The sequence below is a fragment of the Meriones unguiculatus genome, chromosome 6, assembly GCF_030254825.1.
Source record: "Meriones unguiculatus strain TT.TT164.6M chromosome 6, Bangor_MerUng_6.1, whole genome shotgun sequence".
NCBI classification, from domain to species: Eukaryota; Metazoa; Chordata; class Mammalia; order Rodentia; family Muridae; genus Meriones; species Meriones unguiculatus.
In genome coordinates this window covers 108,338,504-108,366,304 of record NC_083354.1, presented here as the reverse complement: position 1 = coordinate 108,366,304, position 27,801 = coordinate 108,338,504, and the positions used below count along the sequence as shown (strand labels likewise).

General features: G+C 44.1%; 1 protein-coding gene across 1 annotated transcript; it reads left to right on the top strand.

Moving 5' to 3' along the window:
• The first annotated feature begins 3 nt into the window (after positions 1 to 3).
• Rdh10 (retinol dehydrogenase 10) lies at positions 4 to 27,424 on the top strand. The gene is made up of 6 exons (XM_021652116.2): positions 4 to 292; positions 1,800 to 2,035; positions 22,862 to 22,960; positions 24,022 to 24,167; positions 25,912 to 26,043; positions 26,125 to 27,424. The coding sequence occupies exons 1-6, from the start codon at positions 4 to 6 to the stop codon at positions 26,246 to 26,248; spliced, it is 1,026 nt and encodes a 341-aa protein (XP_021507791.1). The 3' UTR covers positions 26,249 to 27,424.
• The last annotated feature ends 377 nt before the right edge of the window (positions 27,425 to 27,801 follow it).

Sequence of the window (27,801 nt, the reverse complement as noted above, 5' to 3'; positions counted from 1 at the left end):
GCGATGAACATCGTGGTGGAGTTCTTCGTGGTCACTTTCAAAGTGCTGTGGGCGTTCGTGCTGGCCGCGGCGCGCTGGCTGGTGCGGCCCAAGGAGAAGAGCGTGGCCGGCCAGGTGTGCCTCATCACGGGCGCGGGCAGCGGCCTGGGCCGCCTCTTTGCCCTGGAGTTCGCCCGGCGCCGGGCGCTGCTGGTTCTCTGGGACATCAACACGCAGAGCAACGAGGAGACCGCAGGCATGGTGCGCCACATCTACCGGGACCTGGAGGCAGCCGACGCCGCCGCTCTGCAAGGTAACTGACCCGTGCATTGTTGGGTCAAACACCTCCCCATCCCGGAGGGTCTCCACACACCCGCCCCTGTCATGGGCAGCCTCGCCGCTCTCCAGGAAAAAAAAAAAAAAAAAAAAAAAAAAAAGAACAAACAAACCAACCACCTCATTGGTCTTCAGGAAGGCCAGTGGAATTTGCCCCTTGATAAGAGAGCACGGTTTTCTTACTGTGTTAGAATACATAGTCAGTCACATAGGAGATCCTGTTTCTTCGGGCCCCACGCTGGGCTTTCCTAAACTGCGAGGAGTGTAAAGCAGGGAGGACTTGCTACCCGGGTTTGGATCCGAAAGCAGTTTCTCAGTCTGACTTGCATGTGGCATGACGGGAACCTGAAGTGTCTTTGGGAAGTTGTTACCACAGTGGACTGGAAGCAGTTATCTGTTTTCTGTTTCTGTGAGGTCTGAGCCGCCTACACTAGGGCCCTATGGATGGTTTCACTATAACTTTAGCCTCGGGAAAATAATTACATTGTTTTCCCAGCCTCAAGTGCTTTGGTTACCAACCCTGAGTAAAGGAGAGCGCTTCCCTTCCTCCTGAGAAAGTGCTTCAATGATTTCAGCTCTTTGGTAAAATTCTTTCATGGTTTGGGGGCTCCCCAATCTGCATCTTATGTGCTTAACCATGTGTGCAAATGAACCTTTTTTAAAAGCCTAAGTGGAGATCATAATCAACTCGATTGACTTGGGCTCTATCTTCCTCCTGTACCTGTCATTTGTTGCCAAACTTACTGAACCTGTGTGCTTTATGCAAGGTTCAAAATGTTACGTTTTCAAAGCTAGTATGGAGAGGCTACAAATTTGTGCTCTCTGCCCAAACCTAAAAGAAAGCAACACTCACTTTTAGGGAAGGGACTTTGATTTTGATGCTGCTTGGACTCTAATGTGGTAAACTTGCACATTATTAACCTCTAAATATCGTCTGTGAGAATAATTCTAAGGGGACTCAGTTTTAAGACAGACCAGTGGCCTGCATTCTTTCATTTGAAACTTCTCATTCATTTCTTGGCTTTGACTGAGTTCAGATTGTTGCTTATAGTTTGGATTTGGGAGCCTTGAAGGGAATTTCTGACTTCAGGGCAGAGCTCTTTCTAGCCACTGGCTCCCTCCCCACCCCCATCTGAAAACAGGAATGTGTAATGTGTGTTATTCTCTGGGCTGAGATCAGTTCTTTGCAGGTGTCTCGCTCTAGCAAGTTGATCCCATGTGGTCTACTTGCATTGGACTTGCCACAATTACATGACTTTCCCCTAAGCAAGGTTGTCCAGTAAATTGCTGTAATTCCCAAAGACTTGCAGGGGAGGAAGGCAGCTGTAAGCTGAATTATTGGCAAGCATGACAGTGTTAGAAATTTGAAGCTCACTGTAGTATTTTTGCTTTGTATGATTTTTGTCCTACTGACTGCCATGTGGCTCACGTTCTGCACCCCTTCTTTCTTCCATTCTTCCCCTCATCTGGACTTCCGCCGACAGCTGGGAATGGTGAGGAGGAAATCCTGCCCCCATGTAACTTGCAGGTTTTTACCTACACTTGTGACGTGGGAAAGAGGGAGAATGTCTACCTGACAGCTGAAAGAGTCCGAAAGGAGGTTGGTGAGGTCTCGGTCCTGGTCAATAATGCTGGTGTGGTTTCTGGACATCACCTTCTGGAATGCCCTGATGAGCTCATCGAGAGAACCATGATGGTCAACTGCCATGCACACTTCTGGGTAAGTATAAGCGTCTTTGTCTCTAAAGTTCCCGGGCCCTCCTCAGTGAGAAGGCTGGGAGAGAGGCCTGTGTGCCAACATGAAAGCTATCTGCACCCTTCCACACGAGAGGTCTGTCTATGAGCTGTTCCCACATGGTGGGTTACAGTGTCTGATGGTTATTTGAAACTGCTCCACTTTAGTGTTTCTTAAGGAGGTAGAAATTGACTATGAGGAACTAGTTTGAAAGACTGCTGTAAAAATAACAAGGAGAATAAGCCCTGGCTTTGTTTATTTAGCTTTCTGTTGAGTTTATAAAACTGGGTTCTTATGAATTCGTAAAGTCAGGGGTTAGGCTTCCAAACTACTGCTCAGCCACATTTTAGAAAGTGCCAGAAATTCTGAGATCAGCATTTGTGGTTCACTGGGAGTGGTCAGGCCACCCTGGCAGCTACTTAACATCCATCAGCCATCTACATTGTTCAGCTGGTGGACATCTCAGGACTTTGTAAGTTTATCCAGTACTTCTCAAATGAGGAGTCATCTTGAAAGGACCATGGAGAGGGGAAGGGCATTTATGAGGCCTGGTGAGTCAGGGACCCAGACTATGTCTGCTTTTAGCCATTGGAGATCCTGCAACATCCAAGGATGGGGAGACGTCTTCTGTGCCCAGAGGGCCACCATACCACCACAGTGTTTTAGCTAAATATTCAATAAAGGCAGATGTGACAGTCTTCCCTCTAATTCTGCGCCTGCAGTGTTAGTACATTTTGTACTTTTCTCTTTGTATTGTCTCTTTACTTACATAGACAGAAGTAATCCAGTTAAGGGGGATAAGGTGGCCTGGGGTACCTTATCTAACTGATACTCTAACTGGTAGAGTGCTAACCGAGCATGTGCAAGGCCTTGGGTTACATCCCCAGCACCAAGGGGAAAGGGAAGAAAGGGTAAGAAGATAGGACTTTACCCCCGCAGGCAGAGATGCCTCCTAACAGAACTCAACAAAGAGCTGTTTCTCCTAAATAGGTCACATTAAACCTCATTAATTTCTTAGCAACTGCTTAAAAACTTAATCTGGCTTCAGGAGTGTTCAGATATTGCTTATCCAGTATCAAGCCTGTTCTCCAGTCCTGGATGAAGCTTACCCTAATGTTTTATTTGGAAGCATGCGCTTTACATAATGTATTTCCAAGCTTCTAGAAATAAACATGTGAATCAGCTGAACTCACTCATCGCGGCATTTTCAATGAGTAAGGAGATCACCATATACAGTTTGGGGGAATGAGCACACACATGTTCATAGGTGTGTATTAGTCATGTGCAATGGGTGTGAGCAACAGACAGGCTCTTTGCTGCTGCAAGAACAGGCGTCAAATGGCACAATACTGACATGGGTAAGTCAAGGCCAAATGAATGGACTTGGCAGGACAATTGGTCAAGCCTCCTGTATGTTTATAATTCTGACTAAAAATAACGGACCTGGCCTGTTCCTGGGACAGACAGGGGAGCACACACCTTTAACCTCTGCACTCGGGAGACAGAGGTAGCTGGATCGTTCTGAGTTCAAAGTGAGCCTGGTCTAACACTGTGAGTTCCAGGCCATACAGGGCTATTTATCGAGACCCAGTCTCCAAAACAAACAAACAAACAAACAAAAAATAGTATTAGCATTTGAAATAAAAACACATGTATAGCTTCCTTAATTTAAAGGGTGGTTTAGCTGCCACAGAAATTCCAGTTGACTTGTCAGTCTTAAAAAACATACCCAAACTTTGGAAGATTAATATTAACCAGAGACACTGATTTTTTTTTTCCTTTCTAACCTTTGTCTGACATGATGCAAGATTTCCTGGCTATAAACTTTTACCTTCATTAAGTTCCCTCAAGTTTCACCATCTTGACTACTCTCTGCATAGCTATTTTGCCAACTTACAAAAACTTAAATATATCCAGGTTTTTAAAGAGCAGCAGGAAATCTTCCTTAGACATTCTATGAAATAAGTGCTGATTTAGCGTGTTAAAGAAAAGCCGCAGGCAGCCTCCTGTGAAAAGGTGCATCCGGATGCAAGTATAGCCCTAACTCAAGGACGGAGCTGCATCAGCTCCTGCCAGGACCATGCACCGAGGGAGAGCTGCACCTTCCTCCCCCCATCGCCAAGCTCTGAGAAGTTGCTTCACCACACAATTTAGGGAGTTCTTGGAAGCCTGGCTGGTAATGACATCACTTTGTATTAAACTATGGGAGGCTCCTGAATTCTCCAGCTGTTTTTCCCCTAAGCATCTAAACTTAAGAATTTATTTTCAATATTGAGTCAGAAAATTCATTTCAGTGTTGGAATTTCTGACTTCTGGCCAAGACTTAACCAACCTTTGGAGAAGTTGAGAGTTAGCAACTAAAACCTGAAAGAAAGCTGCTTTCAGTTTTTATGGTGGTTGCCGGGGCCGGGGGTGGGGATTAAATAGTTGCTGAGCACCACTTGAATTCACCTTCCCTTCCCTTCTAGTTTTTCTTCTTGGAAATGTTAGTGGTATGTTTTCAAAGACATCTTGCCCTGGCTTCTACCATTCTTGTTTCAGAAGAACATAACCAGGGTGTCTCTTGGCTGCGCCTGGGCGGGGAAAAGAAGTTGCCTCATGCAGTTAAAAATGTGGATCTGCTGAGCAGAGAGTACGTTCAGCTATTTGGACAGATCATCTTGAGCCAGACTCTTAAATAGTAGTCAGTGTCTGTGTTCATAGAATGATAAGTTGTATGCTGCCCCTGACTAGAGTTCAAGTCATGCTCATGAAGGAGAATTAGAAGAGCATGTGACTGCCACCCTGAAGGTGCCTGCAGGCTCCAGCTTCTGCTCCTGTGGCCCCCTCTTCCTGCCCAGAACACCCTCTCGCTCTGCTCCTTCTCCTCTTAAGGTCTGTTTCAAGATGGTGCCGTGAGCTTCCCTCCTACCCCTGCCCTTACTGGTGTTCTCAGATTTGGGAACTGTCAGGAGCCCCAGGACTATCTCATTCAACACCCTGACCCTACACATGCGAGGTGAGCATGCTGAGCTACACCCCCAGCCTCACCCCTTATTTCCCAGGGACGATGCAGTACAGTGAATTACATAAAACTTTTTGTTGTTTATTTTTCCCTTTCCACTAACTATTTTTGTGGCATATATTGTCATTTTGTCCTTTGGTGCACAGAAAGTGCTTTTTGGAATAACTTCGTTTACCTTGTGCCTTACATAACAAAGTAATGACAGACTGTCTAGTAGTTTGTTATACCTGACCCCCAAAACACACACGCACACACACACACACCTGGAACTGTATTCTAACTTAGGTGATAAATATTTGATCACATGTAACAGCTTCTACTTAAATATTTAGAAGATAAGCTATTCAGTGAGCACTCACATGGGTCCATGCTGTGAGTTCTGAAAAAGGAACATCATGCTGGACTAACTCAAGCTGTTGAGGCTTCAAATCAGAGTTGGCTTCCACTCACTGTTTGCATCTCCTTTTGTTCTACCCAAATGTTTTACTCCCCTTGCTCCACCTGTGTGCTCATTTTTCCTTAGTGTACTAAGCCTGCTACTTGGTATAAGGCCCAGGCTCTTAAAAGAGAGTTATTGGTACACCAGTGTGAATCAAACTCAAATTGAATGCATGGCAGCCATCATTCATTTTCCCTGTGACTCAGGCCTCAAGAAGAACACCTGTATTGGCAACTGCTTCCCTCCTGAGCCACCGAATGCTCCTGCAGACCTTGAAGGCTTCTCCATTGCCTCCCATATGTGGCACAGCACTCCAGTCAGCTTTGACACCAACCTTCTGAGTCATTTTGTCACTAACAGATTTCTCAGGCACCTTCTCTTGATCGCCAGTCAGGAAATGAATGATGTGGGTTAGGCTTTAGCGGGCTGCGGAACAAGACCACTGAGACCAAGCGCACATTAGCCTTAAAGTCATTCATGCCAGGGCTGTGTCTCAGTGAGAGGCAAGAACTTGAAAACCCAAACCCACCTCTGTTCCACCAAGTGGCACAGAAGCCAGGCCTGCATACAGTGACTGCGATCACACATTTCCCCAGAATATTCACTAGCTTCACTTACTATTTTTCTAGAAAGAGGGGAGAATCTGTTTCTGAACCAGAGTTTATCTGTAGGGCCCTTTTTGACCAAGAAACTGTTTGGCCTTTATCAAAATGGCAGAATGACCCCTGATTACCCAAAAGAGGAAAGCAAAAGCATTCAACCCCAGAGCTTTCATGTGCAGAAGAAATCATCCATGGTGAAGGACTAAATCTGTCAGCTAGCTAGTCAGTAATTTACCTCTATTGACACGGTAGTCAGACAAGATAATTGGGAGTTAATTAATAGACCACTTAACTTAAAAGGTTTCACAGTTTTAAAATACTAATTACTGAATTCAGCATTTATCTATATCCACGTGTCTAAAGTCTATTTAGTTAAAAATCCATCCAAGAAAAGCGAAATCCCACCAGCTAGACCAGAATGAGGTAGCTCTTAAAAGACATTAGCACACTACCATCATACCTAATATCTCAAGAATAGTCCCTGATCATTAATTTTGGAGTTCTGATGTGATGTACTGGTTTTTAATCTTATAAACGGCATTCCTGTATTCTCAGACTAGAGAAATCTAGTTTGGCTTAAACTCTCTTAGGTTTAGAATTTAATTTTTTTTCTAAGTACTAATAAAATTATTTATCTAAATGTTTTCTCCTCCATAGTACAATATTATAAAACTAAGTACTTTATAGAATGACTTTTCCTATTTTAGGATAGCTGCTGAAAATGTGGCGTTTGTAACCTATTTTAAAAAGTATGCTAGAACTGGCTTGTTATTCAGTCCACATTCTGTGTGTAACAGTGTAAGGATGCTAGAAGTAAAGATGGAGCCTGAGTTGAGGTTCATGTTTGCACACCTTGTCACATTCTTGTGGTATCTGAGAACTGATGAAACGTCTATCTAGATCAGCAACTGCTTGGAATCTTGTGACACTGCACTGTGTAGACAAAATGAGATCACATACTCATTACAATTTGGATTTCTGTATTTTATATAGTACATGCTGGACCCAAATCTATTGGTCCTAAAAGTCAGATTTTACAGCACAATACAGTGTACTTTGCATCACTGGTACAAGCAGGGAACAAGATACTCTCTTGTATAAAAAGCATCAGAAATTCCTCTTTAATGCAGTGTAATCTGCGTGGCTATCAGTGTTTAGGAAGCACTGCTAGGTAGCTAGTTCCTCAAGTTCTCAACTGTCTGGACAGTTAGCACTGCCTCCTCGATGCCTGATGTAGAGGGAAGCCTGTGTTCTCACAGCAGGTGCCCTGACTAACTCCTTGAAATGCAAGGGATTCAGTCCACCTCTCCTGTCCTCCACCTCTTAGCTCTCTGCCTTTAAAAGATTGGCTCCTTAGTGCTGTGTGCTCCTACCAGCTCTCACTGCCTCTGTCTAACTGAGTGATCTGTTTCAGTTGCCTCACTGTGATTTCTAGGCCATTAGCAAGCTCGTGCTACTCTCTTGGCGGCTCCCCTGTTCTCCACTGATACTAAGGTAACTCCCTCTTTACTCTTTCACTCTGGCTGAGTCACCAAGCTTGACAGCAGTTGCCTGCGCTGTCACTCATCAGGCACCAAGTCTCTTCTGGACAGCTCTCCTCTTAATGCTATGTACCTCTTTCATCATCTCTCACCTGGATTGTAAAGAGCCTCCAGACTTCTTTCCCTGGGTCTGTTCCTTGCTGCCCACCAATGTTATCTAAGTAGTATTGGATTTGAAATATGCCTTCTTAAAGCGTGTGTGACCACATTGCTCACAGCAGGAAGTCAAAGGCCATTAGCATGGTGTCTTGAACCTTCCAAAACTGATTTCCACCTGTCTTCCCAGTTCAGCACCTAGTATGTCCCCTGGTACGATGTCAGTCTCAACTGGACTAGACACCTCACTGCCCTGAGAGAGCCCTGGGTAGCCATGCTTCACAGAAGAGCTTCTGCTACCTGAGAAGAATTTGTTTTATTGAGAGACAACAAAAGTCGAATAGTGTTGTACACACACACACACACACACACACACACACACACACACACATCAAATATGGTGGCTCATGCCTATAAGCGAAGGTAGGGGCCTGAGGTAGGATTGTCATGAGTTAGATGTCAATCTGGGCTTCGGAGTGATTCCTTGTCTCAGAGACAAAAACAGATATGTATCAAAATTGTGAAAGAGAAACAGATTCCAGATGTTTCCATGTGGGGCAAGTAGTGTCTTTATCTACAAGATGGGGGGGTCACTGAGTGACAGTCCTCAAATTCTTGGTTCAAGGAATGGCCTCTTGTTGTTTGATCATGGAGAGACTTGTGCTCTTTATCTCAATTTCTCAAAGCAAAGTTGGTATTTGTTCTCTATTTCTGGGAATTTCTATACCAGGGCATTTTTCATTATCTGCCCAAGTAGAAACTAACTTAGAAAACATGCCAGAGTGGAGCATTCTTCCAGCCATGCTAATGCTAGCACCGAGTAGCTTCCTGAAAAAGGCTGGGCGGAGAGTGCCCCCGGCAGTCTTTAGCCATTCATTGCAGGACTGGTCACTGAACAGGGAGAAGAACTGCAAGTGTGGTTAAACATCCAGCAGCCCACATTCGCTCAATTTATTCTTTTCCCTTAAATTTGGTTTTGCTCCAATTGTCTGGGAGCTGTTCAAGATTTTTGGCAAATTCCAGTGGATTGAGCTGGTGACCTTAATGAATTAATTTAGTGACAGAAAATTACTTGGGAGCACTTTAATAACCTTACTTGAGAATTAGAAGAATTTTAAGTAGGAATCCCTTTTATTTAAAGCTTTTCTTGGGATAAGGAATATTAATAATCACAGAGTCACCTAAATTTCTGCTTCAGTTTTTTTCAGAAACTAAAATTAAACCTCTTGAGCTGAGGCAAGCAGCCAGTTTGCTTCTCTTTAGAGCCCTGCTTTTTGGGTAAATGTGCAGAGGACATGCTTCATTTATTTGCTTGCTTGTTTTTGTTCTGTTCAGTGATGAGTAGCAGGCAGGTGACGGTACACATAGCTCCTGGCCTTGAGAAAGTCTAACTGTAAGTCCTGAGAAACAAGACCTCTCAATCAGAAACATGAAAGTTCCACACTGACCATGTGATAAGGTCAAAACACAAGCAAAATAATTGTATAAAATTACTTTTGGGCTATGTATATGTGCTAAGTATATATGACAAACTGAAACGAATTTTGTGTTTAGACTTGAGTCCCATCCCCAAGGCACCTCATTATTCATATGCAAATATGAAAGCCATCTGGAACCCTTCTAGTTCCAAGCATTTTGGAATAGGGAGACAACCTGTACCCAAGCCTTCTTTAGACCCCCAAACTGTAGTTTGCTGAAGTTCCACTAGGGGGTGTCATGGCAGGGCTGATTTAGATCTTATTTCCTACAAACAACTAGATTTTCCCCAGGAGAAAGAAGCCTTCATTACTAATCTTCAGAATATGGGGGTTGGGGGAAGGTCAGGAACAGACATCAATTGCCTGCCTCACTTGAGTGAGTTAAGTCCAATGTTTGAGCCTGTAATTCCCAGACTCAGACTAAAATGTGTTAATTTCATTTGGTTTAAGTAGTGATTTCTTATCTCAGAGGGTAAAGCAGTAAGTTAGCTCTTCAGAGAGTCTTGCCTTTCTCACTTCTGTTAGCAGACTTAGAAGTTCCTTTCAGACTGAGCCTTCCATAAGAGCATAATTAGGAACAACTCGAGGAATGAAAGCTCCGGCTTCTTTCTCTGAACATATAAAGTAGGCAGGTAGCACCAGAGAGTGTCCCTGCTTTGTAACTTAACACTGCTGGCACAGCCTGGCCTCAGGGTTTAGTCACACTTCCCGTGACATAGCTGGCCGACCAGTTTCAGTCACCTGGATCTCTGGGTTTGTGCAGGGCTTACACATCCCCACTTTAGAAAAGGCTTTCACCCACAGGAATGCTGGTATGTTTTACTTGAGGAGTTTCCCAAGTGTGGCCTGTGAATTCCTTTTTCCCTTTTCATTATATTTATCTATTCTCTGAAGACTGAAGTTCACACCTGTCAGGGCCCATTTTCCTAACTGCTCTAAACTAAAATTAAGTGAAGGGGGGGGAGGCGGGGGGCTGCGTCTCCTCTGGTAACGATCACAAAAGTATCAGCACTGGAGCAAACGCTGCTGGCCTGGTTCACAAGGCAATTAGTGAGGCCGCCTCATCTGCCCCTCACAATGACAAGGTGCTTAGTACCAAGTCACAGCTGACAACAGAACGTTACTTGGTCTGTGAAGCTCTCCAAGATCACACAAGTGTTCTTGCTGCTTGCATAAAATGTGAATTTCTTGCTTTTCCTACGAATACCATAGTGCTGGATTTTTTGAATATTAACAAGGTTGGTTTCTTAGTGTTATTCTAAGCAATGAGGCTCAAAATAACACTTCCCAAATCAGTGTAGCTGGGAAAATATTTGTAGTGTAAGTTACATAAACACATGGGTATTTTGAGGACAAGTGAAACTTAAAATTCAAAGCCTGGATTTTCCCACCTGCAAATTGTAATTAGCATACTACCCCCTACTGATTTCTGAAGGATTTTTTAAGTGGGATGCTTCTAAGTTCTCTTGGGAAAGAAACATAAAGGTAATTGGTTTAATCAGTTATTTTAAAAATACTTTTGTACAGTCTTGTAGTAAAGTATTCTTAAGCCCGTATTCAAGTATTTTGGTTCATATTTAAAAGTTGTTTTCAGCTCTCAGTTCAAAAGGATTAAAGAAAAGAATTAGAAGAGAGGTGTTACTGTGAAGTGTTTCTGCTGTTTCCCAGCATCCTCTAGGATTCTGGGAGAAAGGGGGAAGGTATGTGAACCAACTGCTCAGCATCATGAGCCACAGGCTTCCTGTGGTGCTCACAGTACTGGGTTTTAACCCAGAGTGTGGGCTGGTGCTGCCTGAGGGCCAGCTGGGGGTAGGGGGTTGGTGGGGGGGGCTGGCAGCTATACATAGTAAGAACCAGGAAGCACAGCAACATGAAGAAGGAAACAAGAAGCAACCCAGCCCAAACTAGACAGCACTCACCCAGAATAGCCTAAGGAGACACCCTTAAGGAACCTCTGTCCACTCACTGTACCTTTCATATGGCGTTTAAAGTGGCAGAGTCTTCATAAACACTCACCCTCCGTTTGAGCCTTGAAGCAAGTTTGCGTTAAGTAGAGCCATTATCCCTTCATTGGTGGATAAGGCAGCAGGCTTAAGGTGGATCATGTGACTTTCTTATACAAGGCAGGCGGGCAGTAGGACCCAGACCCTCAGCCGAGAGCTCCCGGGTTAGAACGGGTAAAGTAGTTACCCAGACTAAATGTTCAAAGCTCTTGTACAATAGATTTTCCTGTGACTCACTTACAGATTTCGCCCTGTGGTGTAATGTAAGAGTCTTCAGATGTGATTTTTTTTTTTACTAGCATGGTAAATTTAGCAATAACTGATTAACCCTAGCTAATATCCTCTGAAAGTTTGCTCTATAAATTAGACACGCGTGTAAAATTCTAGCTTGAAGAAGCAATGTCACACTGGGATTTTATTACCAAAGTCCAGCTCTGGGCTTCTCTGTGCCCTTTCTGTAATTTCCTATGGTTTATATTGGAGGTGGCCAACATCTTCAAGAATCAGTATGGTTGCATCCTTGGTCACACAGCCTCTTTCCTTCACTTCCTGCTTTATGTCATTGCTGACTGGACCTGAGAGGACAGCACCTGAGAACGGCCGATGAACAAGGCCCTCTAAATGCTTGGAGCACAGTTGTAGTGGCATGGCTTGAGTTTGTTCTGTTTGCTTAGCTCCTGAGAAATGTGGAGATCTTCATTCTGTTACATAAGCATTTTAGGGTATCAGAATCCCCGATCAGTCTGTCAGGCTCCTCTTTAAAAATCTTAATCGTGGATTTTCAAATTCTCGCAGTTCCTGGCACTGTTGCCCAGTCATCTGACTGGTACAGAGGTAATCTTAGGTGGAGCTTTCTCATGGGCTGACTTGCTCCAGGAAAAGCTAGAAAGTGGGAGAGGCACTGAGCTGGTCCGGTCCCCCATGTCCTGACAGCCAAATCTTGAGCATGTCAGTGGATTTTGAAATCTGTTGGGTCTCTTTGGGATCTTGTTCTAATGGAAATGCTAGTGCAGAAAATGGTCCCAAGGCACACAACGGACCTCTTAACTCATGTCTCCATACGAGGCACTGGGGGTTCTTTCCCTGGAAAATGGTGGCACCCAGGGGCTGCAAGAACAGTGTTGGGCAGCATGTGTGTCCCCGCTCTCCTGCATAACTACAAGTAGATTCACAGTCACTGAAGTCCACCTTGGCTGCTGGGCCAGAGCATTGGCAGCATTTGAGTCAGAAGGACAGAGTCCCCAACTACCCACTGGAAATGTGCATCTGAACGGTCCTACACTGTGCTCCTCTCTGTTTGAAGAGAAGCAGCTAGCTCTTCCAGCTGTAATATCACCTCAGTCAAGGTTTATTTCTTTAAGCAGAAAAAAATCTCTCCCTCTTCCTCCCTCCCTCCCTCCCTCCCTCCCTCCCTCCCTCCCTCCCTCTCTTTTGTGTGTGTGTGTGTGTGTGTGTACAGATACACATATTCCACAACTTATTAGTGCCCTCATGGAGATCAGAGGACAACCTTGAGGGTCTGTCCTCACCTTCTACCCTGTCTGAGATAGGTATTGTTCACCACTGGATATGCCAGGCTGGCTGGCCTGTGAGCTTGTGACGCTACCTGAAGTGTCCTTGTTGCCATAGGAGCCCGGGCATTACAGACATACTATTGTGCCCAGTTTTACTTAGGGTCTCATAGTTCAAACTAGGGCCCTCACACACACACACAACAAGCAATTTATCCACTGAGCCCACCCACCCAAGGGTCATTATCTATTTTCAGATAAAGTCTTGCTATATATACGGCCTAGGTTAGCCTCAGCCCTTGAGTCTGAGATCCAGAAAAACACCACCACACCCAGCTAGGTTTGTTTGTTTGTTTGTTTGTTTGTTTGTTTAAATTTAGGTTCAGATCTAGAGTCTGAAAGGACATATCTAGGGTGTCCACATTCTCTCTTGTCTCTAAATCACTGTTGCCCTCTGCTGTAATCTGTATGGCAGAAAATGAAGAGCTGTGTTCTTTTTCTTAGAACTGAAATGAACCTTGGCCATGGTTTGCTGAATGGAGGGCAGCTCTTGAGTCCAAGCTCCCAGCCTAAGGCCTGGCACTTCGTGGTCATTCAGAAGTGTTGAAGGAGGGGTGTCTCACATATATTTGGTACACTTAGAAGGCCATTTTCTTGTTCAGAGTTGACAATTTAGTAACAGCATTTGGGGTGGGTTAGCCAGAGCTGACTAATGTGATTATTCCTGTTGCCTTTCAGTGCCGTTCTTTGGTGAGGGATGTGACTCAGTAGTGAACATTTACCTAGTGTGCTTGGGGCTGAAGTTCAGCACTACACAAGAGGGCAAACAAGTGTTCCCAGCTGTATCGTCCTCAGCGTTACTGTCCTACATAGAGATTTCTTACTTAATAAAGGGGTCGTGTAACGCAACAGAGCTAAATGTGGTGGCGTACTGAGCACAAATTTTAAGTTTGCTTTCAATACAGAATGTGTCCCTAACCTTAAGAGAAGATCATTATGTAGAACTGTGTTGCATAGAGAACAGCTTCTAAGAGGCAGCCTTACCTTTGTGGGCATGAGCAACCTTTGGAAACATTGTCCTGCTGGCTTGGTGAAGCTGGCATCTAGTGAGCATGTTGCTTCAGCACCCCAAGGTGGCCCCTAAAACACTAAACTTCCCGTGGTCCTGAGTCTGGGACACTCTGTGCTGGAGCACCAGATCCTTTGCTGCTGCTTCTGCAGTCACTTGAGGAATATGCCCCCATGGGAATGCTGGGATAGCTGGTGGCATATGGACTGGACCACAGGAGAAAGCTTACCAGATGATGCTAGTGTATGGCTGGATTTGAGAGCCACTGTTATAGGAAAAGGTGGCTTCTATAATTCTGAAAGTTTCTTGAGTCACAGTGTTTATTTTTGTTTTGTTTTTAGTAGCATCTAACTCGGCACAGGTACCATAGGTATTTCAGAAGTTAACCCCTTGATTATACTTACCCTGTGTTAAATAAAGAATTCATTTAAAAGACTTCTTACAAGCACACTAGAAAGCAGTGAAGAATTTCAACTATTTGCACTTGTGAATTACAAGGGCTGATGGTCATGCAGCCTTTGGAACGGGCAAAGACATCCAGCTGCTTGCGGTGGCCAGAACAGCAGCCACGGTGATATGCATGTGCTGTGGTTTCTGGATGTGGTTTCTGGTCTCTAGTGCAGAACCACAGTGTCTGCCTTTCAGAAGAGCTGTCTTATCATTTCTGGGAAGGGGTACAAGTGTGAGACACAGGGACTGGCCATAGCCTGCCATTCATCTGATACAGCTGCAGTTTTCTGAGTTATTTTCATTATTCCATAAGAGTTATCAAATACATGAGAGGGCTAAGCCCAAGAGCTCTTGCATCTCCCTTGACCATCCAGGGAGCAGTGAGGAGTGGGAAATCAAGAGCAACAGCTTTTCAAAACCCATGTTCATTAACACATGGGACTTCCACAGGCTCAAGTAAAACTGAAAAAAATGGCAAGTGTTTCTCACAGGTAATTTGTATGAGTGCATGTTAAACTATGCGAAAAGGTACAGCCACAGCAACAAATAAATATTTAATGGGTGGATCACCAGGTGCTGGCAGCTGCAATAATAGAGTTGATTCCTTATTGAGTCATTTACAAGAGACTTAGGCAAGGAATGTGTGAAGACCTGTGTTATGAGTGCTCAGTGCTGAGGGATGGATGGAAGAATTTGTGAACATAACGCATAAATCCTGGAGATCTTCTTTTGTCTCACAAATGAGTTTTATCAAGCTACAGAGAGGGAGGCTAAGTAATTGGCAGTCAGGACTTGTGGGTTCTGGAGTCTAAAGACCAGCGCGCTTTCCCAGTAGATGGAGTGCCACGTCAGTCACCCCCTTCCCATCCTTCTGCCTAGCAAGCGCAAAGTGTTAGTTAGTATCATGCTTCCTCCCTGGGCCAGATTCGGCCCACCTTTAACAACGGGAATTCGAGTTAATGAAGCATTTATTTTTGCTGAATAACTAATGGTGTCATCATCTAGGTGTTCATTTGCAAAGCTGAGCTTTTATTAGCTTCTTGGTTGTAGAAGTCTTGCGGTGCATGTGTGTCAAGGCCTAACTGCTGATGCTGCTCAGATTTAAGCCACTGCCTAGAGCAGAGCTCCACAGTCAGAAGTGTTTTAAAGGCCCTGCAGTGCAACACCAGGACAAATGGGACGGTCGTGACACGTTCTTTATGCCCTCCTGTAATTAAAATGAACATCGTGTCTCAGTTTTTTGGAAATTAAGACGTGCGTTCTGTTAAGGCTAAAAGAATAGCAGTTCCGGGCTCCAATGCCTTGGGGCTCTGTTGCACAATTATTCGGAGACCTTTCTGCCTCTGCAAATGTGCCTAGCTGGGGCAGGCGGCACAGGCTCTTCTGCATCGACGTGGGCAGCAGGACCTGTCAATGTACTTAAAAGAATTAATTATCCATTCCTAGCAAATCTACTTTATCATCTCCCAACTAAAAGTATTTTTGTAACAAAGATTGCTTTTATCAAATAACACTGTCTATGGCCAGAGATTTAAAGCTTGATCATTATATTTATTAAACAGATACCTTCAAATCTGTAAAATGCAAAGTATTTATCCATTTATTCCTTATACAGAATACAGTGTGTCAGCACTTGACCTCTGAGCATATTAGTGATTTAGCCTATTAGTCTTCCTAACACAATTAACTGTATTTCCAGTGCCTCATAAAATTTCGCCAGTTGATAAGAAGATGGCTCAGGTGGCAAAGTGCTTTTAAGGACCCAAGTTCAATGCTCATCATGCGCATAAAAAGGCCAGGTGTGTCAGCACATCTGCAATCCCAGCAGTGGGGAGATGGAGACAGGTAGATCCCTGAAGCTCACTGGCTGGCTGGCCTAGCCTTCTTTGTGAGCTCCAGACCCCAGAAAGGAGCCTTGTCTGGAAAAAAAAACCCAAAAAAACAAACAAACAAAAAACCAGATGGATGGCTCCTGAGGATAAGAAACACAGGCACACATGAGTGCACACACGCATGCACATTTTCACTTTTGAATCATAGTTTTCCAGGAGCCGTGACTGAGACCTCACAGAGGGTTGCTACCAGAACCCAGGATGGTCTTGTAAGTAAGCAGAATATTCTTTTTGTGGGCCTTATAAAGACTGTGCTAACAACACAGGCAGAATGAGCCGCTAGTAGGAGATAACATTTCCATGTGTGAAATCTTTGCCTGGTGGACTCTTGATGGTCACCTTTCCTCCTCTTCCTCTTTTATTTTTCTTTCCCTAAGTAGTATACATGCTGTCATTTGGAGACCTGAAAACTCTTAACTGTGTGTGTCAGGGCTGTTAATCCATTTCCCACAGTATAATGTATGATCCAGATTAGAAATGAGTTTCTACTCTTCCTTGGTGGCGGTGGTGCAGGCCTGTAATCCCAGTGCTCGGGGAGGCGGAGCAGGCGGATCTCTGTGAGTTTGAGGCCAGCCTGGTCTACAAAGTGAGTCCAGGACAGCCAAAGCTACACAGAGAAACCCTGTCTCGGGGGGGAAAAAAGAGAGAGAGAGAGAGACTAATATTTTGAAATAAATTTTTAATTTTATTTTATGTGCATTAGTGTAAAGGTGTCAGAACCGTTAGAATTGGCATTATAGACAGTTGTGAGCTGCCATGTGGGTACTGGGAATTGAACCCAGGTCCTTTGTAAGAACAGACAGTGCTCTTAACCACTGAGCCATCTCTCCAGCCCCCAAAATAAATTTTTTAAGAGATGGTTTTTCATGCTTCCCTCTGCTGAGGCTGCCTTGACAGACCACTTTTGATGGAAGATATGCTCAATCCTGATGCAACTTAAAATGCTGGGGTGGGTTAGTGGGGGGTCCCCTTCCCTGAGGGGTATGGGAAGTGGGGGGGGCAAGTGGGAGGGAGGGTGGGGCCAGAAGAAGAGGAGGATGGGACTATGATTGAGGTGTAAAGTGAACAACTAAAGAAATAAAATAGAGAGAGATGATTTTCTGAAATTGCTCATAGAATGGTCTGGCGAATGCATAAAAAATGTAGTGTGAACCTTTTTTCTACTGAGATAAATTAATTTTCCCCTTAGTGTCTGTGAAATAGCTGAAATAGCTCAGATATGAAATACGTTCTGAGGGTCTCACCTGCACCTCCATGGCGCGCCGTCTCTCCTCAGAAGTCAGACTTTGCCAGATCCCACCTTTCTTCACATTCTCTTTGGTTGAACCTAATTTGCCCTGACACTGCAGCTGCGGGCCCCATGCTTCCAGTCTGTCATTAAGAGCACCGAGAGCAGTCTGGACGGCGGGCTGTTGGAGGTTAATCTGGTGTGAATGTAGCTCTCAGAGATTCCTCAAGCTGTGGCATGCCGTACCCCGGTGCAGCCACCTGCTCCTGTTAGGAAGGCCCTGCTCGGAGTGTAAACGTGACATTTACAGTTCCTTCCGAGTGCCCAGAGCTTTGAAGAGGAACCCTGAGGAGCCGTGCAGATAGTAACATGGAATGTCAGGGTTCATGCAGATGGTCACCCTCCACCTTTCTTTTTTTCCTCTTTTCTTTCTTAGTCACACCACTATCTTATTCAAGGAAGAGTATAAATTCATTTCCACTCTGGATCATAAATTATATTGTGGTGGGAAATGGATTAACAGCCCTGACATACACAGTTAAGGGTTTTCAGGTCTCCAAATGACAGCATGTATACTACTTAGGGAAGAAAAAAGTAAAGAAGAGGAGGAAGGGTGACCATCAAGAATCCATCAGGCAAAGATTTCACACATGGAAAAATATTAGCTGCCAGCAAGTTGTGATATCGGAGGCTTGTGATAAAATTAATCACAGAGTATTGAAGTTCTGTCTTTACACTTCACAGCCTGAGCCAATTATTAAAGAGTTCTTATTTTTACAAATGAGGTGGGGGGTGCTACAAACTCTCATCAGTCCTAGGTCCTTTCCAACTCTAATACACTGCACATCCTCATTTCAAATAAGAGTTGGTATTGTGACTAATTGTGGCTTCTCTGTGAAATACTAGATTTCTTCCTCTGTTTTTAGACATAAGAAGAAAGAAGCAGAGAACAGTTGTCTAAATTTAAGTCAGAATCTAACAAACCTTATCAGCCACCATGGACTTCTGCCAGCTAATGAGTCCAACCAGCTACACTGTGTAAAAGACCCCCATCTAGGTTCTGTGTCTCTGCAGGTGAATTAACACAGGTTTGATGGTCAGTGAGTCTTTTGAGTTAGCCCCTTGAGATCTTAAACAGAACACAAGCTTGAGTTCATACCTGAAGTCACTTAAGTATAAGGCTCTGATTTGCCTTGTATGTTCTTCTAACGACTCTTTGAGACAAAGGTAAAGATCATGAACCTTAGCTTGAACTGACTGGTGTCATGGCAACTAGCACTTCACCTTTTGCTGGTCTCCACTTCACACATGCTACAATATTTGTGCACATTAATAATTCATTGCAAAGTGCCAGATTTCTTTGTGCTGTCAAGCTGTGTCAAGGACGGCATACACTGTGCTATCTCAGATGTCATCTAACAGACTGTTGAGGGCAAGAACAATTAGAAAGGAAAACTAGTCGGCTTACCTTAGAACCTTCCTGAAAAATGCCATGGTTTCTAGTCACCCATTTACAGTAGTTTTCTTACTAAGTAAGAGTCAAAGTTTATTTATTAGTGTACCTCATACCTCAGATGAATTTACTTATGGCAAGCTGCAATTGCCCATATCCATTCAGGCAGCACAGAAGTAATTAGGAACCTCAGTGTGCAGTCACTTGTCCTTGACATCAGGAACGCAGGCTTCAGGGAGGGACACTGGAGTGACTCTGATGTGGGTGCAGTTACCTCAGACCTATCTCTGCTTAGCAAAAGGTGAGGCCTGGTAGGAGTTTTCCGTAAGTGGCGGGAAACCTACAGGCTGGCTGTGGTCTCAGGTGCCTTCACCTCTTAGTTTCAATAACAGCATGATTGCGTGGGCATCATCAGGAGTTGGTGTACTGATTTGCAGCTTCACCCACAGCCGGACACGTTCGAATGTGAAAAGGTAAAATATCCAAAGGCACAGTCCACTTTTTTCATACAGAGGTTTGTGCCTGTTAGGTGAAGAAATCATGTGCTTTAAATTGAACACTGACCTACTGCTGCTTTAACAAAACACTCCTCCCCCTGTTAGGGTACTAGCCACTCGGATAATTCTCTCCAATAGTGTGCTTCTAGTGCACACATAGGGCTTTAATTATATGGCCATATTTGGATAGTTTTGTTTCTGCCCACCTCCCTTAAGCACAAAGTAGCCTCACTTTCCTGACAGCATTGCAGGTGGGTAGGAAGAACACTGAGGACACCAGAGCAAAATTAGACCCTGACCACATTGTTTTTACACTGTACAGCAACTGTCTTATGTGCAAGACAAACTCTGTCTTACATCTGATGCACAGGTGAGTGCAGAATTCTGCTCAAAGACAGGAATGCAGGAAAGAGACCATCTCCTGTCTCACTAACTACTCCTAGGCCAGGTCATTACATAGTACTTGCAAATAGTAGATGCTGAGGAAATACTTATCCCACGGATACATTAGTACCACCGGACTCCTTCTTGAAGGCAGGATGGGACATTAATCAGTTTCAGAACTTTGCAACAAATTACAGTTGAAACCTAGTTGGGAGCCTGACAACCCACTGTCACCTGCCTTATGTTCTGTGTTGTGGGTCTGATGTGAGTTGCTTAACGCCTGTAGCAGGACCTGAGCGCATGAAGCCTGTCCCTCGTTGGTATCTCACCCACTGTGGCGTATGGGCCTTCGGTCAGCCAGCTGCCGAGCATGGCCACCTAAGCAGGAAGATCAAGATCTCACTAGCGTTTTAGGCCGTGTGCAGTTGCTTGGCATTTAATATCAACTCCTTGTACTCACCTATGGTAAGAACTTTTAAAATGAAAAGTTAAAAAGGCACTAAATTTATCCTTGTCTTTCAACACGAGGCAAACTTAATATAGACAATCCCTCCAACTCAGAATGCTTTGACTTAGGCTCCTTTGACTTTTGACAATTTGAAATGGTAATATGTTCAGAAGGAACTGTGCCTTGAATTTTGATCTTTCCCCAGGCTGGCGATAGATGCTGTAATTGGTCTACTCTTGTGCCCAGCTATAGGTTGACACAAGGGCCCTGAGTACACTTGAAGTGAGCCAGGATAAGCTGGAGTCTTCAGTAGATTTGGTATAGCAAATGCCCTTTGAACTTACACTTACAGATAGGCTCATGAGCCCTTTAGAAATGACCTCAGATGAGTGTCAAGAATAAATTTTCCTGGAGCTGGGGAGGGGAGTTGGTAAAGGACTTACTGCATAAGGTTTGGGCCTTGTTCCCCAGCACCCACATAAAGGCCGAATATGGTGGTGTGAATCTACAGCCGGCAGGGTGTAAATGGACAGATGGCGTTCAGCCTGTCTAGCCAATCAGTAAGCTCTGGATTCAGTGAGAGACCCTGTCTCAAAAACTATCTGGAAAAGCAATAGAGGAAGATACTGGTGTTGACCTCTGGCCTCTGCGTGCATCCATGTGCATTTCAACCAACACCCCCCCCCACACACACACACACATACAGAAAACATTCACACATGCACAGTTTTTAAACAAGCAAAGCTAACACATGAGCTTTAGGCTTTCTAGCTGATCTGTAAACATTACCCTTAACTAGATATTCAGAAGATGTAGAACTCTTAAGACTTTATTCTTAAGGATCTGTTTTCTAGCTTGGAATGTGTATGCTCCCCTGTAAATTACTGTATTTCAGCTCTGTGGTATAACAATTACATGTAAGTTATAGACCCTATAAATGACTGGAGGTACTAGTTCTTTTGAGGTATCAGGCTGAACAAAGTCATTATTAGGGTCATAATTGCCCTGCTTCTGTTTACAAAGAAACACAGTGGAACCAAAACATCAGTGGTTCCGACACTGTAGTGTGTTGGCCCCATGCAGCACGAGAGGGAGTCTGCCCCAGTATTTGCAAGAGGGATTGGTCCATGTTTTTGAGCTTCTCTGGGACAGTCAAACAAGTATAAAACAAGCAAAATGAAAACCCTAAAATATATAATGGTAGGTTAAGGTGAATGATATACACTCGACAACTTTAAGAAATGTAGATAGAGTTAAGCTGGTCCAGAATGATATTCGACAGCATGACCTGGAGCTGTATTTGAGTGGTGTGCATGCTCTATAATGCTGTGGGTTCAATGTCTGACATCACATACACAAAGACGAAACTATCTTCAATAAAGAATTACAGGAATTTTAAAAATTAGTAAAGACATTGTTGGAGATTGCAGTGGTATGAAACACTTAAAAATCATTTAAAAACTAGATAAACAAGTCATTAATATTATACTTCAGTTTATATAGGACTGGAATGAGGACAGATGAGAATGAGTTTGGCATGGGGGATGGGGTGCTCTCTGACGAGCCAAGGGCCAGTCTGGGGAAGACCTTGGCACACTTGACAAAGACTCATCTGGCAACTGCTCCATGAATTTAAGCATGGAAAGCTTCAAAATTAACGACACCACTGTTTTTGATCTTGTACACACGAGTTATCCAAACACTAGAAATTCATGCTCAGACTCTGATACCTTAGCCAGGAAAGCGTCTGAAATGGAACACAGCTCTTCTTCAAGGAGGCTGTGCAGTGTTTTGTCTTCAACTTCATAAATCAAGGGGACCGGTGCTGGCAGTAGACCATAACTCAACAGTAGACAGATTGCTCTTTGCTGCTTTCTTTTAAGAAGCAGGTTATAAAACTGCTGGGAGCCTGGTGGGATGGTTTATAGATCATCCTAAGCAATTTGAAGGATCTTTTTGTTTAAAGAAAGCCTTGTCTCTTGGAGACAGGAGTTTAGTAAGAAGTTCGTGCCACTTCTGATTTTGCCACCCTGTTGTGGACCTGCCCTGTCGTCTGCCACCCCAGGTGGACTGTTGCCTTTGTGGGAGAGACCCTGCAAGTGCCCTCAGTGGGGTGTGATCCTTCAGAGAATGCTACAAGGTCCCAGCAGTGCAGCATTCACATCGTGACACGGGTTTTAACCAAAATCGTGTTCTATACTTTATGAGATTTATGTTCTAAAATACATCACCTACTAGTCCTACTTTGACCATAAATCTTAGGTGCTGTCACGGTGATGGGACGGCTCTTCACTTGAGCCACAAGGGAACCGACAGTATGGGGCACCTGCTGGCGAGTAGCCTCGCAGTCGCTCTCAGACCAGAACACAGCTGAACTGCCCTGGCATGAGCACAAAAGGGCCTCTGGCCCAGCAGTGGTTCAGATTCGCAGATCACTGTCCCTTGAAAGGTGATAAAGAGCCTTCTCCTAATGACTTTCTTTTCATCTCTGCATGTCATCCCCCAACGCTCTTGAGTTACAGCCTTGTTGGCTTAGCCGGGCAATGACACAGTGCTAAGTTAACCAGACACTTAAAGGAGCGTCTCTTCTTGTTAGATGTAGGATGTTTCTAAATGAACTGGAAAATGTCATTTTTATGGCTCAGAGACTGTTCTGTGGTCCTGGCTTGTAGAGGAGATTTGACATGTCAGTTCTAAAGCTTGCATCTTCTTTCAGACCACTAAGGCCTTCCTTCCGACAATGCTGGAAATCAACCATGGCCACATTGTGACGGTCGCAAGCTCCCTGGGACTGTTCAGCACTGCTGGAGTTGAGGTTTGTCAGCTCAAATGCATTTTTTTTTTCATTCACAGAGTTTATTTTCGTAGAACACATCACAAGAAGACCTGCTACCACACCTTGTCAGCCAACAGTGCTTCCTTCTATCACAGGACCAGCTGTAGAGGATGGGTCTTCCACCTCTTCCATAAAATTACCTATCCCAATTTACCAAGTTGTCACAGTACAGGAGAGGACAGGGCAGTCCTCAGAGAGCCATTTTCATCCGCAGCCTTGCTGGATGGTAGTAGGCACAGGTCAAGAATACCCTCATGGAGTCCATAGCAGAGTATGGGGAGCAGATGAGTGAGGTCAAAGGCTCACATTCTGTTTTGGTCAACCTGCCAAAAGTGAGCTGCCTGCTGCCAGCTCATCAGATGAGGCACTCATGGCCAGTAGCAGGTGCTGTATGATTAGACGGATCTGAGCTTCTAAACCAGTTCCTAACTGTTCACATTATAAAGCATCTGCATGCATTGTTCTGTGAAGCTTGGCTTACAGATGCCTAGGAAATTGAAAACACCGCTTTTTGTAAATTTGTAAATGTTTCTTTATCATATACTCTTTAAGTTCTAGTTCAAGTTCAGAAGATGTGGTGCTAATGCCATTTTAACTTCAGATCAATAGTTTATAGCCCAAGTTAGACTTGACTTTGTTCTTATTGCATTAATGTAAACAAACAGGTTTCTTGGTCTCTTCTGCTAAACAAGAGACCCATTTGTAAATTTCACAGGCACTTCAAAGGGAAGCTCCCTACATTTTTTCACTGCTGCCGTTTAGCTTTCACAGAACCCTTTGCAATGTCTTTCCCCAAAGAAACATGACACTTGGTTGATGTGGCAAAAAGCATTGTTCTGTTTCTGCCATTGCCTGGAAAATGTTTCTCTTCTGAACGGCATCAGATATATGTCCTTTAAGACAACTCCCTTCTCTTTGCTTCGTTACCTGTAACCTTTTGTAATGAACATCCAAGCAAACAGGACCAGGAAGCTGAGGAAGCTGCAGATTGGCTGGATCGTGTGCACAGACTTGGCATTTCTGTTCTCTCTCGTTCTCAGGATTACTGCGCCAGTAAATTTGGAGTTGTGGGTTTTCACGAATCTCTGAGCCATGAGCTAAAGGCTGCTGAAAAGGATGGAATTAAAACAACTTTGGTTTGCCCTTACCTTGTCGACACAGGCATGTTCAGAGGCTGCCGAATCAGGTCAGTGGGAGTCCACCCTCTTACTGAAACAACATCAGGAAGGTGTGTGCAGTCCGTCTCCAGCCGCCAGTCTTGCGCTTTAACTGTCAGCAGACAGTCAGCCTCAGCCGAGTGTGGTAACACATCTGGAATCACAACAGCACTTCTCGAGGGGCAAGGGCGGGAAAATTGTCACAAGTTGGACTAGTCCACATAATGGACTAGTCCACATAATGAATTCCAGGTCCCCCGCAGCTACAGCGTGAGACTTAGCTCAAAGAGAAGGAAGGACAGCTAATCTGTAGTTTTCCAGTTAAGGTTTGTAATGTGGCTCTGTAAGATTCACAAGTGAGGGCTCACCGCCATGCTGATAAAAACTTTCTGGGATTAATTCAAAGTACCAGACAGGAATGGGCCTCTCCCTGTCTACACGGAGCACATACAAATATCCAGGATTTTTCTTAGAAGTTACACCCTTAAGAGTCATTTTATTTCTCTACTATTAGTGATAGCTCGAGGAGAAAAGCCCTTAGTGTGAGTTTAATCTGGCTATGAAACAATGTCACTGTCCTTTCTTTATAAAAGATGGAAGGTCACACTCCAGATTTCAAAGCTTTTTTTTTTTCCCCTCCAGCAAGTGTGTATTGCCAGACTCAACGCAACCCATTTAGATTTGCTAACAATGAAATGGAACCCCCTCACACTTGGGAAGGGAGCATATGGGAGTATAAATACCTCAGCACTAGGCTTTACCTGACAGGTACTCACCAGAACGAACCCAACTGTGACTCAGCAGGGACACTGTGGAGACTTGCTGATCCTTGCTTGGGTTGAATTTGCAAGGCAAAGGACAATAATCAGGGCAGTTCCCTGTTGGTTGGGGACTGTCCTTTAGACTTAATTAGCGACAAGTGATAGTGTTTTAAGTTATTCCCTTCTGCAGCTGGCTCTAGGTCCAGACCGAGAAATTTCTCTAGGGCCTGGGCTGTGGGTAAGTGTTGGAGCGTGTGCTTAGCATGTGCAAAGGCCTGGGTTTGATTCCCAGCTCCAAAAGGAAAATGAGAGAGAGAAAGAAAGAAAAGACATTGAGTTCCATTCTGCCTGGTATCCTTTATGTGTGCCTGTGGTGTGCTGGTTTGGGTCTGCATAGGAATCCATTGCTGGAGCCCCTGTTTCCATTTAGCAAAGGTCAAAAGCTGTGAAAAGACAGAGTAGCAACAAAGAACAAGACGTGGCATTGTGACATATTTAAGATATAATTTAATTAATTAAAATGAAAGTGGGTCTTTCACCTCAGAGGCTTTTTAGACTATGGCTTAGCAGTTCTTAGGCAGCATGGTGCGGCATGGCTCTGAGAGTCTCACACTAGAAAATGCTGCATGGTTACTTATGTACTATTTCGCCACACCTTACACAGAAAGCGGCACTGCTTATTGGAGTTTACTGTTTGTGACAAGTACCTTTCTATTCAAAGAAAAAAAATCAGAATAATTTGAAGTATATCTTACAAGGCATCTCAACGACCTGATCTTGTTTTACAGAAAAGCCAACTAATTTGGCCTATTTTTCTCCTAATTTGTTTACTAGATGATACTTATGATATGTGTTTATAAATAGGAAAATGTGAGGCAAAACAAACATACCAGGAAGGAAACAGTGTTTCAAAAATCTTGTCCCTCAGTTAATGTCACGGTATTGTGGTGTGCTGTTGTCAATCTTCCGTTCTGTGTCAATTCTGAATTTCATCTCTGAATATAAATTTCAGAAAAGAAATTGAGCCCTTTTTGCCCCCTCTGAAGCCCGATTACTGTGTGAAGCAGGCTATGAAGGCCATCCTCACCGACCAGCCCATGATCTGCACCCCCCGCCTCATGTACATCGTGACCTTCATGAAGAGGTAACTTGGGGGCCCTGTCTGCCGCCTGCCCTGAGTGAGTGCGAGGCCTGCCCTCTGCTAACTGTACCTTTTTCTTTGCAGCATCCTTCCTTTCGAAGCAGTTGTGTGCATGTATCGGTTTCTAGGAGCGGACAAGTGCATGTATCCCTTTATTGCGCAAAGAAAACAAGCCACAAACAATAATGAAGCGAAAAATGGAATCTGAGTGTTTCTGTGCCGCGCGCCACTCGTATCAGGATGGCTCAGTGCATACTTCAGCAGTACTGACAGTCTGGATTCTAACCCATGTCGACTCTTTTTTTTTTTTCTAATCAACTTTTTAAAAAATAATAAAGTGTAAATTAACTGACTACAGTGCTTGAAAAATGTGAGCTTGGGTTTTTGCCAATGGGGTCTTTTTTTAGACAGGGCCCTAAAACTGAGTCCAATATTTAGACAAACACTATGTGACATCATTTTTTTTAATGAACAGAAAGTCTAGAAATGATGACTACAGTGTGTTTCATGTGTGTGGTTCTTCTGAATTCCCACTGATTCATTCATGTTGGGAAGATCTAGCCAGCTGGCACCCTTACGCATTCAAGGACTGACAGGGCTATGTTTTGTCCTGTGTCCTGGGCTCTTCTCATGCGAGTCTGGGCGGCTCGCTCATGGTGTCTGTGGGTTCAGCTCGCAGAAAGACGAAGTTTTGATGTCAGGTTGAGAAAGTGCAGCCTGAGAATCACTGCAGAGGCCACGGGTCTCTTCCTTAAGCTTACAGTGACTAAAATATTAGGTGTTTTTTAAATTCGATCTCAGAAATACTCAATTGAGTGCTTAGAGACCTGGTTGAACAAAATGACTGAACAGTTTCTACCTGTGAGCTGTGCTGCGAGTGGAAAGTGCTCTCTCCTCAGGGAGCTGCAGGGTCGTGTTAAAAGGATGGAGGGGAGGAGCCTTGTCCACAGAACACAGCAGCTCTACAAAGGAAATGGGAATTTTCTGCATCAAAAAGTCCCCGTATTTGTGCCAACCTTAATCAGTGTGGGGAACAAATCTTGTGTGGAGTACTGTGGAAGGGTGTGAAGATTTCTTTGAAAGGTTTATTCACATTGTAGAACATCAAATGACATTTTTACAGTATTTTTTTGTAAAGCAAACTATTTTGTGCCTTGAATTTGGTATATGTGTATTAGTGAAACATTGTAAAAGTGAATTGCTACCTCTGTATCTACATGTGTACCATCCTCCTGTAAATTACTATGGACTATTATGTGATTGCTTCTGTTTGTCCTAGGATGTCTTGTTTAAATAGTGACCAATGTCTAAGGCTGTTAAAATAAGCCAACTTTTACTAATGGAGAAGTTTTCTAAAGGACCGATTAAATACTTACCTAACCGACTGTGTGGTTGTTGGCTGTCGGCAGCATCCTAAGGGAAGACACTGAGTTCTTCTCTGGCCTATCCATCCTGGTTACTCAAACAAAAGTGTTTGAGTCTCCAGTCTCCCCATCCGCCCACAGCGTGCACTTCATCAAGAGCTTGCTTTAAAATGGGGAAAGAAAACTCCGCGGCCTGCATCAGGGCAGGTGTGTCACTGTTGAGAATTCCTACAGTATGCAAGGGTCCCGGCGCACTGCCGATCTTTATTGTACATTCGGATTTCTCTTCATGAGTGACAGCCAGCCACACCTTGAGGCATTGCAACAGTAAATTTACTGGCTGCTGCTTAATTTTCAATGATGGATTCAAACGAGCACTTTGAAGTAGTGTTCTAGC

Excerpts from the sequence above, each read along its gene's own strand:
- Rdh10 (XM_021652116.2), top strand. The coding sequence starts at position 4 with ATGAACATCGTGGTGGAGTTCTTCGTGGTCACTTTCAAAGTGCTGTGG. Across the intron at positions 2,036-22,861 it reads ACTGCCATGCACACTTCTGG|ACCACTAAGGCCTTCCTTCC; the intron begins GTAAGTATAAGC and ends ATCTTCTTTCAG. Across the intron at positions 24,168-25,911 it reads TTCAGAGGCTGCCGAATCAG|AAAAGAAATTGAGCCCTTTT; the intron begins GTCAGTGGGAGT and ends TATAAATTTCAG.